General features: G+C 41.1%; 1 protein-coding gene and 1 pseudogene across 1 annotated transcript in view; both read right to left on the bottom strand.

The window, feature by feature from the left end:
• Positions 1 to 17346, bottom strand: part of PRLR (prolactin receptor) — a 39165-nt gene that overhangs the window by 6589 nt on the left and 15230 nt on the right. The window contains exons 2-7 of the mRNA XM_011380720.1: positions 11304 to 11412; positions 8410 to 8542; positions 6220 to 6389; positions 2880 to 3049; positions 1338 to 1479; positions 52 to 151 (exon numbers count right to left, since the gene is read on the bottom strand). Of these exons, the coding sequence (XP_011379022.1) occupies positions 52 to 151; positions 1338 to 1479; positions 2880 to 3049; positions 6220 to 6389; positions 8410 to 8542; positions 11304 to 11373 (785 nt within the window). The 5' untranslated portion in view covers positions 11374 to 11412. The remainder of the gene's footprint in view (positions 1 to 51; positions 152 to 1337; positions 1480 to 2879; positions 3050 to 6219; positions 6390 to 8409; positions 8543 to 11303; positions 11413 to 17346) is intronic.
• LOC111731830 lies at positions 13005 to 13123 on the bottom strand (annotated as a pseudogene).

Genomic DNA, 17346 nt, shown 5'->3' with positions numbered 1-17346 from the left:
GTTATCCCCGACAACTATAATTGAGAGGAAAGTTGATAGACAATGGTGTACCTATAGCCTTTCAAAGCCACTGCCCAGACCATAATCAAACAGATGACAGCAGAAAGAACAGCCACAAAGATCCACACGGTGGTATCTTTCAGGGTGGAATCTAAAAAAGCAAACAGCCAGAAAGCTTTGATCGTATACAGCAACATCAAACACAAAGGAACAAACAAAACTAATGAATGAAGACTTTGAACATAAGTTTTACTTCCCTAAACTTCTTTTGATCTGAAAAGCAATCTAAACTGAGTAGCATTAATGATGGGTTTAATTTTTCCAATATTATTAAATTTTAATACGTTGCATATATTTTATAGTACTCTACACTTTTAAAAATCCTTTTGTTATTTTATTTGATACTTAAAGAGGAAATTCAAAGTCACGTGGTCAGTTGCAGTAATAATAAAAGTTAACATTGATTAAGTTCTTACTAAAAGCCATCAGTTGTGTTAACCTCTTTATAATACATTGCTTTGTATGTAAAGATGAAACTCAAAGAGTGATTTACCCATGGGCATGTAACTATAAAGTTGCAGTCTGGGATTTGACTCTAGTTCTTCTGCTTCTAGACCCCTGTGCTTTTATTTAGGAAGAGCCAGGGCTGGACAAGACACGTGTCTTTGGTCAAGCAAGTTGTCACAAGCGCTAAGCTTCACCATGTGGTTTTGGGCAAGACTTCTAACTTCACTGAACTTTGGTTTCCTCACTTTTAATTCCCAATGGAAATTATGTTCTCTCTGAATATCTGAGAGGATTGAGAGGACCAAACAAGGTAAAGACTTTGTAAACTGTAAAGTACTTTAGAATTGCAAGATGAATCATTCTCCTGTGGAACACAAACCACCATGTTTACTGACACTTATCTACTGTGCTTTGACTAAGAGACCAACATGTAATAGACATCGGAGACAGAAAATCAGTTCAGTTCAGGCTTTGAGATGGGATATTACCTTACAAATTCTGGGAGAACTAGATGATGACCTTGACTAAATGATAGAGATGGGGCAGATGGGAAGAATGACCATAAAGCCCTCTGAGACACACCAAACCCATATCTGCAGTTTATCTTAGAAACTGGTCCTCGATGCTCGATGACAGTGACTCAGGGAGCACTGCTGTATTTCCAGATGTCTTTGTGTTGGTTGGGGAGATGATAAACCCACTTCTACTTATTCTTCTGACTAAGGCTCAAAATAATTTCTTTATTAGTAGTTACCACATGCAAATTTACTACATTTATTCTATTTAAAAAATATTTAAGGATATAAGCAAAAAGTCGCTAAGTCACTCACCATTAGGTATCTGGATGGAGCTCTCTGGGCCCCACTCACTCCAGAATCCATGGTCTGGCTTGCAACGAACCTGAACGAGATATTTCTGTCCTGGATATAAGCTGAGAATCTTAAACTGAGTTTGCTGCCCAGCAAAATGAGTCTAAGGGGGAACAAGAAAAACAGAAGTCACTCTGACTTGTGTTCTGAAGAAAGAGAATATCTCTTAGATAATAAACTATTGAAGGAGTGAGGCCAGACAGTCAGACTTAGTAGATACCCTGTTCTCACCATTTCATTCCATCAGCCCATCTTTTCCTATTTATGAACATGATTCACACAAAAATTAACAGGTTTTCTATCTTTCCATTTGGAACTCTATTTAAGAAAGACATATATTCTGCTCCCTATCCCCTGCCTTCTAAATTCTCCTTTATGGAAGGTAGTAAATAGTCAATAAAATTGGAAAAGTACTATTTTGTAAACTCTAATGAAATAATTGATTCAAGGATTATTTATTGGTATAAAACCACTAGGTGGAAGAGAATTGGCACTCATGTATGTTGAAGCAGTAGTGCACAAATTAAATGTGACTTTACAGTCAAGGGATCAGATTGTGATCTCCCTAATCCAGGGGTCAGTTTTAGCATCATTTATGGTAGGTCAACCAGATGGTTTGTGTCTCCTGATATGATTCAATATGAAGCATATAATATCACCTCTGAAGTATTCTTGCTCCAAATTGTTCAATGTGAATCTAATCAAGTCTTTAGATCGAATGTCTGGTCACAGAAAATATGGAGTCAGATAAATTAATGAAATGACCCCATGAAGAACTAATCAGAAAAATGCAAAAGGTAAGACAGTCTGTGGGACAAGTGGCCCAGTCTCCTGGGCATGTTGAGACTAAAGAAATATATATATATAACAACCAGCCATAATGTATTGTCCTGGGGCGGATTTCTGTTTGGACAAACTATCTGTTAAAGAGTATATTGAAGCAATTGGGGGATTAAAATGTGGACTGGCTATTTAAATGATATTAAGGAATTTTAATTAGTTTTCTATATATATGATCCTATTATTTTGGCTATGTTTGGAAATCTTCCCCCTTTAAAAGAGTCATGTACTAAAGTATTTAAGAGTAGAATATCATAATGCCTATAATTTACTGTATTATGTCTTAACATTGAAGTATTTTAAAATGAATAAAAAATACTAATAACAATCAACTGGTTACACGGAGACTTTTGCTCCCAAGTAGTGCCATTTAAGTCATCTCATAGGCGTCTAGATCTAAGATATCCTGAGGGAGGTGTATGGAAACCTAGTAGAAGAGGCTGTTCAGTGCAAGGAAGGAACTAGCCCTGGGAGAGCTGTGAAGATGCTCCTCCATCAATCCCAGTGGAGGGGAGAAGGCCTTTCCACATCTGGGTTGGTCACATCAGCATCAGGAGGGCAACACGATGGCCCAATATTAGGAGGAAGGATCTGTTCTCGGTTTCAAGGGCTTCATCTTTGCCAAAAAACATGGTTCTTTCCAAAAGCTTCTGGTTGACTTACCTCCCACTCAGTTGCTTTCTCAGGCTTTAATCGAATTTCATATTGGAGTATGAGCCAACCAGATCTTACGTCAACCAGGGTGGGTGGAAACCATTTTATCCACAGATATAATTTTTGGTCTTCTGGCTGTTTTAATTCCAAAGTCAGGTTCACAGGAGGGTCTGGTTCAACTGTAGGTAGGAAAAAAAACCCCTCCATATTTAGTAAAAGTGATATTTGAACATAGAACTATGTGACTTACCATTTCACTCCACTATGGTTATGAGACACCTTGTATTTAAGGTCAGGTGCTAGTCAGCAGATTTAAGCAAGGGAGATGTGTAGGGTGCAAAATTTAAGGAGACACTAATGGCCAACAAGCACATGAAAGATCCTCAGTGTCATTAGTCATTAAGGAAATGTAAATCAAAATCACAATGAGATATCATTTCAAACCCACTGATGGCTGGAATTCAAAAAATGAAAAAATAACAAGTGACATGTTAGAGATATGGAAATCCTCATACATTGCTGGTGAGAATGTAAAATGGTGTACCTGCTATGGAAAAAATTCTGGAAGCCACTCAAAAAGTTAAACATAAAATTACCATGTCACCCATCAATTTCATGCCCCAGCCAACATACCCAAAAGAAATGAAAGCAGGTGTTCAAATAAAACTTGTACATGAATGTTTATAGTAGTGCTATTCACAATAGCTAATAGGTGTAAAAAACTCAAACGTCCATCAATTGATGAATAGATAAAAAATATCTATAGAATGGAACATTATTCAGCCATAAAGAGAAAGAAAGTATGAACCGATACCTGCTACAACATGGATGAATCTCGAGAACATTATGCTAAGTGAAAGAAGCCAGATATTATATCATCCCATATATATGAAATATATAAAATAAGCAAATCTATAGAGACAGGAAGCAGATTAATGGTTGCTTTGGGGCTGGGAACGGGGGGAAATCTGGAGTAACTACTGAAAGGGTATAAAATTTCCTTTTGGAGTGATGAAAGGGGTCCGGAATTAGCAGCGATGGTTGCGTAGCATTATGAATGAACCAATACCACTGAATTGCATACTTCGAAAATGGTAAAAAGAGTGAATTTTACATCATGTGTATTCTACCACAATAAAAAAATAATTAAGGAGGTACTTACTCTCGAGTTCCTTCAAGTACAGGTCTGTGAGTGCCTCCTTAAGAGTGAGGGGCCAAGGGTGCTGGCTTGTCTTACCCTAGTCTGAGTCTTGCTGGTCGGTAGCATTTTCTTTCTTCGTTTATGACCTCCTCAAATCAGTCTCCACACCAGGTGGCATAGAGTGAGTATAACTACAGTGTACTTGGCGTTATAACCTACAATTATCTACAAAATGAACTTTAGAAAATGGGCCACTAATCCTTATGCTTATATGTTACTAAGTAAATACCTAAGATTATTTTATATGTATTTACTAAACAAATATTGGTTATTTAATATAAGTTTGAAGTTAAACACAATCCTAAGAAATGCCTCTGATCAAAAAGTATTGTACAAAAGTGCATGTAAAGTTCAGGATGAATCCTTTCAAGCAGTTTCTCAACCTCAGCATTATTTGAACCTTGGACCAGATAATTCTTTGTTGTGGGTGTGTCCTGAGCATTGTGGGATAGTTAGCAGCATCTCTAGACTACCGTTTAGATGCCAGTAGTACCCCCCGTCTTCCCTCCCTGCCATTGTCAAATATCCTCTGGAAGGCAAATAGCCCTAGTTGAGAACATTATTCAATGACAAATATTATTCAATGACAACAACAACAATGAAGTCTATTTCTGGACATTATCTGCCAATGTTGTCTTTCTGTCTTATGTGTTATCACTGGATGAGAGTCAAGCTGATAGAAAATGTACTGCAGTTAACACTGATTTTTAGATGAATATCCATGGCTTGTACTGTATATGGCAGGGTTATATGAACACGTCTTTCATGATTTTGAAAAATATGGTCCAACACATTCTTTCAGGAGTAGATGTTTTCCAGAGTCAATATGAATTTGATCCATTCATTGATTTCACTTTTAAACATACTACTCTTCTTTAGTAATCTCATTTTTGTGTGTGTGTGTGGATACCATTCATTATAAGAGTTGCTCATTTTAGATCTTCTCTTGCTTTCACTGTTTTGCCCTCATATACTAAATATCTTCATCTTTGAGGGCAAGGTAATTCAAGAAAGAGCTCATAAAAAAGAAATTATTTGGCATTTAGCATCTTAAAGACGTCATATCTCAAGTAAATTTATATGACTGGAACTTATTTTATTTCTACTTGTCAGTGGGGTTACATTTTTGATTTTCTTAAAATAAGATCGAATCCAGTTTCCACCCCAATGCTCATTGCAATGGTTTGCTGGGGGAAGAAAATATCTAAATGCAAACTATTTGGTATGGGAAACTTTGTAAAAGTTAGCCACTGATAACATGGCAATGCGATGATATGCAAGTAAATATTTGAGAGTCTTAGCCTAATTTTCCATGTCCGGTGGTATTAGGTAAATTGGGAAGACTTGGGTGAGCTTGAACCTAATCAGCTGCTCCTTAGATTATCATAGAAGATGAGGGCTGAATCCTGTCCTGGCTAACAATCTCTTGACCTAAGTTTCCCTTTGTCATCTCTGACAAACCACACATGCCACTACAGTGATGCCTAATTGCCCTGCAGCTCCATGTTGATCATTCAAAGCAAGAAGCAGCTCTCAGAATGACTTTGTTTTACTTTGTCAATGACTTCTCCAAATGTTGTACTTATGATCTTGGCCTTCAGCCTCCTGTTCAAGTAGCACTATTTACTCCCCAATTGTTTTATTTTTGAAAGAATGGCTCTAGTTGCTAAAGAGTATATATACATTGAGAATTGAATTTAGGGCAAAGCAGCTGGACCTAGTTCTGCAGTGGAAGTAGATAGACTCTTTCTAAGAGCTGCTACTCTATGAAGGATCTCTGTCCTCCAGGGGGAGAGCAAAAAGAAATCCCAGCTTGTCAAGGAAGAAGGGGGCATCGATTGCAGGAGTAGGGTGGGAGGAAAGGATTGATAAGGGACACATAAGTAGAATATTCCTGTTGGGTGCAAGGGGATGGGAATAAAGGTGAAGGGAAAGCACAGAAACACAAGGACCCCAAGTGCCCATCTTACTGCCACGAATGACTCAATAAAAATTGGTTAAAAATATTCAGTTGAAAAGGTTATCGTAAATTTTCTCCTCTTTCTTTTTGGTGATCCATCTGTAAGTCAAGGAGACTCAAACCGAGTTTGGTTGCTGATAAATCCATAATGGAGTAACGAATTCCTCACCCATCGCCCCTCCCCTTACCGATGTAAGTCACGTCCACATAACGTGGATCCGAGGAACTGCTTCCCATCTGGTTCGTGGCGTTTATTGTGATGATGTATATTGTCCAGATGGAGGTGTGCTTCTTGTTAAAGTAACAGGAGTTGGGGCCACCGGTTTTGTAGTCTGGACACTCATGGGTGTTTGTATCTCTGCAATGAATAATACATTAGGAGTGAGTAAAAGAGAGTCTGTTTTTTTCCCTAATAGAACAATACCACTGGATTTGGGGGATCGGAGCTGAAAAGCAGCTCCCCAAGCTTTTGAGCCCTGCCTTTTATGTCAGCTGGGAGTGAGACAGGGAAGAGAATGCTGGAGAAGGGGGTGGAAGTGTCATTTTAGAGCCTTAAGGACTCTGCTTCTTATCAACCCTTCCTTTCTACAGTTTGTGTGTGTGTGTGTGTGTGTGTGTGTGTGTGAGCATTGTGATAGATGCCCCTGCCAATAAACACCTGAACTTTCAACAACCCAGGTCCCACTCTACCTACCGTACTGCCATCGAGTCATCTCAGGAAACAGGCACTTCCCCTTGCACATAAACACCGAGGGGCCGTGCACAATGCAGCATTGCATTATATATGTTGAATTACATTTTATTGAAAAAAGCTTGAAGGGAATAAAGACCGATGTCAGTATATTTCAGATTGCACGAAGTCAGCAACAGAGTAATGTGACTGTGAAGGGAGATATTTCAGGCCCAAGTGGCTCATTAGGTGGCTCACATTAGGCTGGGGGCCTCGATGTAAGACACACTACACTGATGTGGAGGTGTATTCCGTTTGGGTTGCTGGTGTGAGCTCCTGAAATCTGTTTACTTGACACCCCTTTGGGTCCCAGAAGGGATGACAGCTTTGTGTACAGCAAAGTGCAGGCATTGGGAAATGGACCAGCTGTTGTTTTCTTCACTGGGGAAGGAGACAGCGCTCCCTGAATTTCCAGAAGGGTCTCGCTGAAGTCTAACAAAGCCTTCACCCAGAGATGATCTCTTTTAGTCTGCAAGGCAACCTTAGCTCCAAATATGCCCTCTGGGAAATCACAGATTTTAGATTGGCAATTTCTTAAGGAAAAATCCTCACTTTCCTTTCCTTATAGGGCTCTTTGTTTTCTTGGACATGAAACAAGTTTGAAAAGTTACCATACCGCGGTTGTCAAGGATTGCATAATAATCCTTTTATGGTGCAAAGGTAATGATTACGACAGAAAATTATAAATAGTACAAGGTTTATAGAAAACATCTAAAGTTGACTAGCACTTAGTAAACACTTATGTGTGACCTTGGGCTGCAACCTAAGTTTGGGACAGGCAGTTGGAAACATTGCTACAGTAGCCCCCTTATCCGTGGGGGATATGTTCCAAGACCCAAAGTTGATGTTTGAAACCACGGATAGCATTGAACCCTATACTTACAAAGTTTTTCCTATGTATACATACCTATGATAAAGTTTAATTTATAAATTAGGCACAAGAAGAGGTTAATAACAGTAAGTATCAAAATAGAACAATTATAGCAATATACTCTAACAAAAGTTAAGTGGTCTCTCTCTCTCAAAGTATCTTGTTGTACTGTACTTACCCTTTTTGTGATGATGTGAGATGATACAATGCCTATGCGAGGAGATGAAGACGTAGCGTTTCGCTACTGCAAAAGTTACTTGAACAAAAGCACTTCCATACTGAGACAGTCATTGTGATCATCAGCTATTAAGTGACTAACGGGCAACTAGGACATACAGTGTGTATACAATGAACAAAAGAATGATGCCTATCCCATGCGAGATGAAGCAGGATAGTGAAAAATTTCATCGTGTTACTCAGAATGGCACGAGATTTAAAATTTATGAACTGTTTATTCCAGGAATTTTCCATTTAATAGTTTTAAACTATGGAACTATGGTGGCTGGTTGCAGGTAAGTGAAACCATGAAAAGCAAAACTGCAGATAAGGGGGAACGCTGTATGTCGTATTGCTTTTGTGGCTGATGAGCTTATGCGCATTGAGAGACTTTAGCCAGAGAATGTGGACCTGGATGTTTGAGTCTCTTCCGCCAAAAGTGTGAACCTTATCAGTGCCAACCCAGGGAAGTGGGGAAACTAACTCAGAACCAATGTCATTTTGGCCAAGAGAGTGAGAACTCTCATGTGGGGTTTGATAGGAGAGAGGAGGAATTTTTACCCTTCCTTGTGGTAAATCAGCGTGTAATTGGTGGGAAGTCCTCCATCTGCCCCAGGCTTCCACCAGCAGGTGAAGGTTTCCTTTTCAGGAGAGCGACATTTAAAGATCTCAGGTTTTCCAGGAGGTGACTGTCCTAAAAAAAAGAAAAAAAGAAAGAAAGAAAGAAAAAAAGACAGAAGTTACCAGAGTCAGTATTAAGGTTCATTCACCTTTTAAGTCATTCTGCTGGTCACAGAAGCAGATTGATGGGACTGTGCCAGCGATGAAGTCTGGGGTTAGTACGCCTGGGGGTGGAGGGCTCAGAAATGCCAGAGCATTAGCATCTAGGAACCCTCCTCTGCGGGCTGCCTCGATGTTGGCAGGATGGAGAGAGGAAGAAGGGCAGGGGCTAGGGGATATTTGCAGTGGTGTGTGTGTGTGTGTGTGTGTGTGCGCGCGCGCACGCGCGCATTGCGAGATGAAGATACCAATAACCTAAGGTCAAGTGACTAACTGTAAAATTTCAACAAAGAGTGAGGATCAAGAGCACGATGGATACATATGAACTGAAGAGAGTGTGGTCCCTCTGTAATCCCACGGCGCCTACAAAGCTGATACCCGCCCACAGCACAAGGGTGACCGTAAAATGAATCCTCCCCCTTTGCTGATGACATGCCCTCTGGCACGTCTCCACTCTGCTCACTACCTCTGTATCTTTCTGCCATTCCCAAACCGTGAACTCAGTCTTCGGTCTTTGAGTCATTCATTATGTCACTGATGTTCCTTTTAGCTGCTTCGTTCTCCTGTCCCCGTCTCTTTTCTTTTCTTTCTCTTTTGTTTTTCCTTAATTCCATTCATCTTTGACCTATGACCCAGTCTCAGTATATCTCCCCATTGTCCCCACCCCTATTTTCGAATCTTGGTTTTTAGTACCTTTTTATCTTACATTTCCTCCTCTCTCCTTGGGTCTTTATGTGGTGAGGGACAAAGGACTTCCTTGTAATTCTATGTCTCTTTTTTGGGGTAGGAAGCATGATAATAAGTAAAGAAGTGGGTAGCTGCTCTCCTGGTTATAAGCGATTATTATTATCTAAGAGCTGTATCCGGTCCCAGCTGGAGGCTAGAAAGTCCGAGAGAGGTGATATATACAATTCAATGTCAAGGGGATAGCATTTTTTAGTTGCCTAATCCCCAAAGCTCTTGGTGAGTCAGCCTCCTCTTCTCTTCCTTATCTGCCAGGTCCGAAGAAGGGATCAGTGACGCTGAGAATTTGCTCTGACGCTGCTGAGCTAGGGAGCCACATCCATCCACATAACCCCCATCAATCCTCTCTTTGGCTGAGCTGGATGCCCACATGTTTGGTTCAGGAATTTAAGAGCAGAGAGGAGGGCTGGCAGGTTCTGGTCTCAGTAACTCTGAGTATTCTCTCTCTTTTCTCTCACACCTGTGTCTCACCCCTTGTGCTAGCCCTGGGGTCAGAACTTCTAGCTGAGGAGCAGATCAGAATGAGCAAGTTTGGAGGAGAACCTGGATGGGAAGAAGGGGCCCTTGGCAAAACTGCTCTGAAAGAAGAATTTAATGGACTGGTATGACACAGTGCTCGGGGTGGGGCTGAGGACACCGGGCTGAAAGTGTCAAATGGAGATGAGCTACGCTCCAGTTTCCAGGCCCACAAAAAATGATCCATGGCAGCCAGCCTGGGCTTTGCTAATATTTCTAACACTGCTCACTTCTAGGAAAAATTTCTTCTGGATAATTTCACTGGTTGAAGCAAAGGCTTCGTTTTTGTTTTTGTTTTGGTCATGGCTGAGGAGGACTGTGTGAAGTAGAAAAAAGAGTTTGTTAAAGAAACCCCAAACCCTCTGGTTAATAATAAGCATACTCAGAAGCCAGTTAGGGCAATTGTTGATTATTTGAGTACTTAAAGTTTCCCCGTGGATTATACTGATCACGGCTTTCCTTTTCCTCTTTCTCTGAAAGTTTATCTCTTTCACGTTTCACTGGTTATTAGCAGTATCTCTAGGAGACCCAATAGAAGACAATAAAGTAGTGAAATTACAATTAATCAAATGTTCCTTTCACCTTTTTTAGAGGAGACAGTTAAAATTAATGGACTGTCTACTATCTGTTGCACACAAACACAAGGACAACTATATAGGTACCATACACACAGGTACACATGTACGCCCACATAGAGCCTATATCAGAAACATGCACCCGCACTCCACACAGAAATATATATAGGTGCATACTTAGAGAAGTACAGATTGGTAGACACTCAGAAATGTACACATGCAGGGAGGTACACATGCAGATGATACACAGGTATATACAGAGAAGCATTAGCAATAAGGTACATAGGAGAAGTTAATATACACACAGATATATCCCAAGGTATACACACCCAGAAATACAAAGGCTAGGAACACAGAAATGTACACACAGACACACACAGTCTAGTGTAGCTCTGAACTTCATTTACCCCATTAGCACAGAAAACAGAGTTGTCTGTACCTATTTCCCACCATGTAACAGCAATCTCTTATGTCTCTTAATAGTTTTCCAAAGAGTTTTCACATACATTATTTCATTTGAGGTGGAGGAAGCATCATTCCCTCAATTTGAAAATATGGAAACCCACAGAGATGAGGTATTTAGAGCTGTTTCACTGCACTCCCAGAATAAGGATGAAAGTCAGAACACAATCACAAGCTTTTGCATTAATTGCATTAATTCATTTGTATTGATTTTTTGAATCTATTTTAACGCCAAACATTTTGCAAATAACCGAATAGCAGCAAATGGCATGTACATTTTCATTTCTCATAACGAGAGGACTATGATGGACTGACTCTCCACTCTTTCTGAAAACACCTCAGGATTTGAATTAAAGAGCAGGACACTCTCTTACTTACCATTCAGAAGATTGGTGTTGAGAAAAAGTAGCAAAATGAAAACAAATGTGGATGTCACATTCTCCTTCATGTTGTCTCCCTTCTCTTTCTATAGGAAATCAGAAGTTCACTGGAAGAGAAGGCATCAGGCAACTTTTTTGAAATGGCAGTCCGGTCAGGCACATGCACCACTTTACTCTAGGTGTTTGCAACTGATTCTTGCTCCTTGCTTAATGTGAATGACAAAACAGGAGGAAAGGAATGTAGGAAAATGTAACATGGTCGGATGGCTTGGCTCAGAAACATAGATCACACACGCTGGGAAAAATTCCACCACCAGAGGTCATCAGATGACAGTGTTCAAGGGCAGCCACATGGTGGTAGGCTCTTTTGTACATGCCCCAAAGAAAAATAGTTCTCTCCCCACCCAGCAGTCATCTGATGTGACATATCGCCCATTTGATGTGACATAGATTATATACCCTACCAGAGAACTGTTCTGAGAAGGCTTTGATCCACCAGCCAAAAGTAAACCAGCCTGATAAGTCAGTGCGACTGCAACCTGGCCTCACTGATGCCACAGAGTTAGGGGGCCTTCCTCTGGAGGTTTAGGATAAGAAGTTTCTGGAAATCTCCTGGGCTGTAGGCATGGCTATGAACCACACAGTGAACACTAGTGAACCTCCATGTGGTTTATTTCTCTCCTTTGGAAAAGCTCCATAAACAAGAAATGACAAACTCCAGTCATAATTCAAGTCCCCTGGGTTCAGAGTGTTAAGTAAATTTTGAACCTGCAAGGGTTGAGAATTTTGAGCAATTTATTATTAATATTATTATTTTTACCCTTGGAACAACTTTCAAAGCCTCTGAATGTCCTTGTAAGAAAAAAAGATTTTTTAAAGACATTTGAAAAGGGCTCGTTAGTCTTAGCAGGCTCCAAACGACTCAGAAAACAAAAGATTTGATGAATGAAGAATAAATTCTCAGAAACGCATGGCGTACATTTCTTTTAAATTTTATGGGCCTTTCTTTCTTTTCTTTTCTTTTCTTTTCTTTTTTTTAAATTAAGAGAAGAACATCCAGGGGCAAGGCTGCTCATCTGGGGACATTTGAAATGACTGTTATTTGACAAGCCCCCAAAAGACCAGCCTTTGCCCATCACTCTTGGTCAGTGTTCCCCACCTGCCTTCTGGCTGCATACCACACAATGGGCTTCTTGAAGGCTTTGTCCACCTGCTCCTGTTCCCTGAGACATACTCAGAAATGTAAGTCTTAGTGACAGTAGAGGTTTGGGACACATAGGTGCCATCAAGTAGGGCTCCTTTGAGGTAACCAGTATGCCATCCTCTGAGGAGCTTCTAGTCACTCTTCCAGGATTTATTCCAAATGCACTCTGGTTATACATTCTAAACTGCCTGCTCCATCTAACCCCTCAGGATCATCTTATTTAAATCAAGTTGTTAAAGGCTCATAATGGGTTTAAAACCACACCTGCTATAGTAAATGCAGCATTTACTATGGCCCCAGCACTGTGCTATGTATCCAAATCTCATAAATTTCATTTAGCTCTCACAATAGCTGCATGAGTAGCACAAGGTATTACCATTCCACTTTATTTTTATTTTTATTTTCTTAAAATAATTTTTTTTTTTTAGGTGAGGCAACCCTTGGTTGACCTCACAGATTGCAAGGACCTTGTCAGTTTACAATCCCTATTTTTCAGGTCTACAGCACCTGGTCTTCCTAAGTGGTCTGCTATCCAAGTATTAACCAGGCCCGACCCTGCTTAGCTTCCGAGATCAGATGGGATCGGGCTTGTTCAGAGTGGCATGGCCGTAGACTTACCATCTGGCTTTAACACATGAGGAAACTGAAGTACAGAGCAGTTTAGTAAACTGTCAGTCCCATGTCATTGGGAGAGAGAAATCTGGCAAATCTGAACCCATCTGAGAAATCACCCAATTTTTAGTCTGTGATCGATGGTGCATTTATTGCCCCTTCTATGGGGGGAGACAGTGGAGACAACAGTGACTGACTCGGGGTGAACAGTGTGCCAAGTCTTGGGTGGGCATGGAGTCAAGAGAGCCAGGGCTCAGAGAGGTCACCTCAGCGACCCACTCTGCTTGTGCCTGACTGTCTCAAGTTCTTTATTCCCACTAATCCAGCTTCAATAGGTCCCTATAGCCCCAGAGGAATTATTTGTTCTGGAAATCTGGTGATCTCAGCCTGGCTTCGGGATGGAAATTCTACCCACTGGCTGAAGAAGATCGATAATACCCTTTTATTGAGATTTCCCTGCTCTTTTGGACATTGCATCAAAATGCTTGAGATCAACAAACTATTAATCACACCTTTTGGGCGGGGTCAGATGCTATCCAGATATCTCTCCTGAATCAGGGTACCACGTGTTTTGCAAAAGAAATGCCTGGATGGGGAGCTGGGTAGGGGCAGGCAAGAGCAGATGTTGTCATGAGTTACACTTTCTGGTGCGCTGCTCCAGGCTCAAAGAAACTCTCCTAAATAAAATTTTCCTATAACAATGCTTTCAGTAAGTATTTTATGGACTAAAAAGAAACCCCTTCCTCTGGGATTTCCTAAGATATCCTGCAAATTTGCTAACTAGCCAGGTGTGCTTCTGATGCCTTAAAACCCCTGTGCCAGGAAATTAGACATACTTATGTAACTGTGTTTCAATGATTTCCCAACACATTCTTCATCTTACTCCCCAGCAGGACAACCATAGTAAACATTGAGAGAGAAAGATGATCACAACTGCTCACTCCGAAGGGAGCTACGCTGAACGTTACCCCTGATCATACGTTGTTTTTTCCCAGCACTAGGCACACCTCCCTCTGTCACTGATCATTTTTTATGGATGACAGACACTAAGCTGGGGACAAATCTGGTTTTTGTCTCTCTGAGTCCATTGCCCTATTGCAAGCAGGATCTTGATCAAGATTATCCACCCCAGTTGGGGCTGGAACACCCAAAGAGGATCCATAGCCTGCTTTTAGTGATGGTTTTAGTGGTAAATGGCTCCAAATATTTGGAGTCCATTAGGAAAAGTCATCTTCATGCCTCTGCCTGAGGACAATTATCTTGGCTTGGCTCCTCACTGACTCCCTGGTTGTGACCATGGTTTGGAAATGCAAGACTTGGAATCAAAGAGCAGGTCTGTAGCAAGTCAGCAGACCCCACGCCTTTCCCATGACCAGCTGCCTGGCCTCCTCGCTTCTGAATCCTCAAAGACTCTCCTTTCTTTATGCTTCTCCCATTATCTTATTCAAATATGCCTTCCTATCTTGCTATGTCCCACTGTGGTACAACCCCACAAAAACTCCTTCTTCCCCATCAGTGCTGAGCCCGTTCAGTCACTCTCTTTCCAAAAGCTTTCCTTCATCACCTTCCATCAAGCCAAGTCTCTTCGCACAGGCCAACAGTTGAAAAAGAAGTCTGGCAATTTTTTGCCTTAGCAACTTGCTCTTCTGAGAAACAAATGCCACTCTCCCTTGTTGGAAAATCAGGGCCACAGTCCCACAGTCTGTATTGATCCCACTGTCCACAGTACAAGGACGTGACTTAAGAGAGAAAGCCGTGTGGCTTCCTGAGAGTTAAACATAACAGATCTGAGCTTCTACTGTCTACACATATGCATGTTCTGGCCAACCAGCACTGAAGCCAATACTAAATACCAGCTATCTCGGCTCTACCATTTTGTGGGACTTGCTCCCAAGACCTGATGTCGGGTGATCTCCAAAGCCAGTGCAGTCCCTACCTTGTCCTGCCTCATTTGCCACTGTTGCTCCAGTGTGCTACTCAGAGTTTTGAGTCATTTCCCGTGACTCTAGAAATGGACCGAACAGAGATTCTGGGAGCTCTACCTTGTTCTTGCAAGCCCAATTCCCACGGAAAAGCTCAGACCAACCCAAGATCTGGATTTCTTTAATGACTGTCACACATATGACATGCACAGATCATAAGTACTCTGCTCAATAAGTTATCACAAAGTAAATATGCTCATGTTACAATCAGGTCCAGAAAGAGAACACTAATAGCACTGGTGTCTCCTCTCAATCTCTACCCACCTGTCCCAGCAGGAGCTGCTCCCCTGACTTCTAATAGGTTCGTTTCCTCTACTTTTGGACTTGATATAGATAGAATCGTACAATATGCATTTTTTGAGTGTATGTGTCTGGCTTCTTTCAATCCTGATACAACACATTGTTGTATAAATTCATCCTTGTGGCTACATGTAGTTTTACGAAATTCACTTTCGCTTCATTTTGTTCATCTTCATCCATACTACATTGAACGGAAGACCATAATCTATTTATTCATTCTACTCTTGATGTTTTTGGCAAACTTTGGCTTTTGCTAGGACTGATCGACGCCCAGAGAGGAAGCCGTCTATACCCCCATAGCCACTCTGTGCTCTTCCCCAACTTCAGATCTCCACTATAAATGGTTAGGACACTGCCTGCCATATCTCCTGATTAATCCAAATTAAATTTCAAATGCCCTGCTTGTCCTAAAAATGCAAAATGTCTCATTTCTTGCAAACTTATTTTAAATACATCTACCTGCTGCTCCACCTGGGTTGGATGGCTTGAGGTTAGAATAACAGGGAAAGAACCCCATGTATCCTGTGATTTCTAGGAGTCTGGCTTGTCTTTTCAATATGGAATGCCAACATTTAGTTTGGAAAGCAGAGGGCATCATCTGCTCAGAGTGGGAAAAGCAGTAGGAGGGGTTAGTGATTTTAAAGGCTCAAGATTAAGGCATTTATACGAGCTCTGCCCAAAGTCAGTGGCCAATGACTGTAGAACGAATGCATGAATCAATGAAGCCCTAAAGGTGAAAAAGCAGCACAAGACTCTAATGACGTGGGATGAAACTTTGTATGCAGGAGAACATCCTATGCTAGCATTATTAGGCACGAGACTTGGAGTCAGCTTAGTATTCTGACTCTGGCAGAGGAATCGAAGAGTTTTTAAGGAGAGTATGACAGAGCTGTTTGATGCAGACATTGAAGGTGGGCATGTAGTACTAAGAGAACCCTAGCTAAGGGTGGGGCGATGAATGTTCTAGCTCTTCAAGTGCTACATGTGCCCAGAGTAACCAAGCGTTTATCTGTCCATAGCCAGACCACATATTTACACATTTGGCTATGAACTTTAACAGCAGGATGGACCCTTGCTCGTGTGATCATTCATCATTATTAATTGTTTATCACTGCAATTATCAAGTTTACATTTTATTGCTTCTCAATAAAGTTTCCATCTTATTTCTTGTTTTGATATATCCTTTGGTGAGAAACATCCAGAACTTTGCACAAGGGAATCGCTTCTATATAAAACGACCATCACATCAGAGCCTTCACGTTTAGCCAGAACATCGTGGCTATGTGAATGTTAACAGACTTAGTATAGAGGCTGATGGAAAATGCCCACCTGGGATTCTAGATATTCCTTCTACCTCCTTTCCCAAGAGAACTTCTGGAAGATTTTGTGCTCTGTGAAGAAGTACAGAAGGGATGGTGCTGTGTGTGGTGATGGCTGCCTGCTACAACAGGCAAAGGATTAGCAGAGAGCGCGTTTGTACAGATTGGAGCTAACTCAGGATTGGTTCCACATAAGAGGACTTCACTAGAATGATCTCTGGTTTGTACTCTAATTTGGGTAAATTGCCACACTGTGATTTATGCACCTTTGCACTGGAGTCACTTTAATGAAACAGAATGCTGAGTGCTTCCCTGTGGCTGAAGGAATCACTTCCAAATCCGATTACACCAACTGCACTCACTGGCACAGTATCCCAGCAGCATCTTTGATCTGACAGAGACTGGTTTTCACTCAGCCTGCTTGGCTTGAATGCAAGAATAGGACCTGGGGAAATTTCAATTCTCTCTGCCAGGGCACATTTCGAACAGATGGTGGAAAATGCATGTTGGTTTAATTTCCAGAGAAACTAGCCCCTTGTGAGATCAATCAATTAAGAACAATTAAAAACACCCATAAATTAAAGGCTATGTTTTGCAGTTTACAAAGCCGTTGCACAGACATCC

Source organism: Pteropus vampyrus, unplaced genomic scaffold, assembly GCF_000151845.1.
Source record: "Pteropus vampyrus isolate Shadow unplaced genomic scaffold, Pvam_2.0 Scaffold400, whole genome shotgun sequence".
Taxonomy (NCBI): Eukaryota; Metazoa; Chordata; class Mammalia; order Chiroptera; family Pteropodidae; genus Pteropus; species Pteropus vampyrus.
Note: the sequence above shows the minus strand (reverse complement) of the source record. Positions and strands in the feature narration are given on the sequence as shown.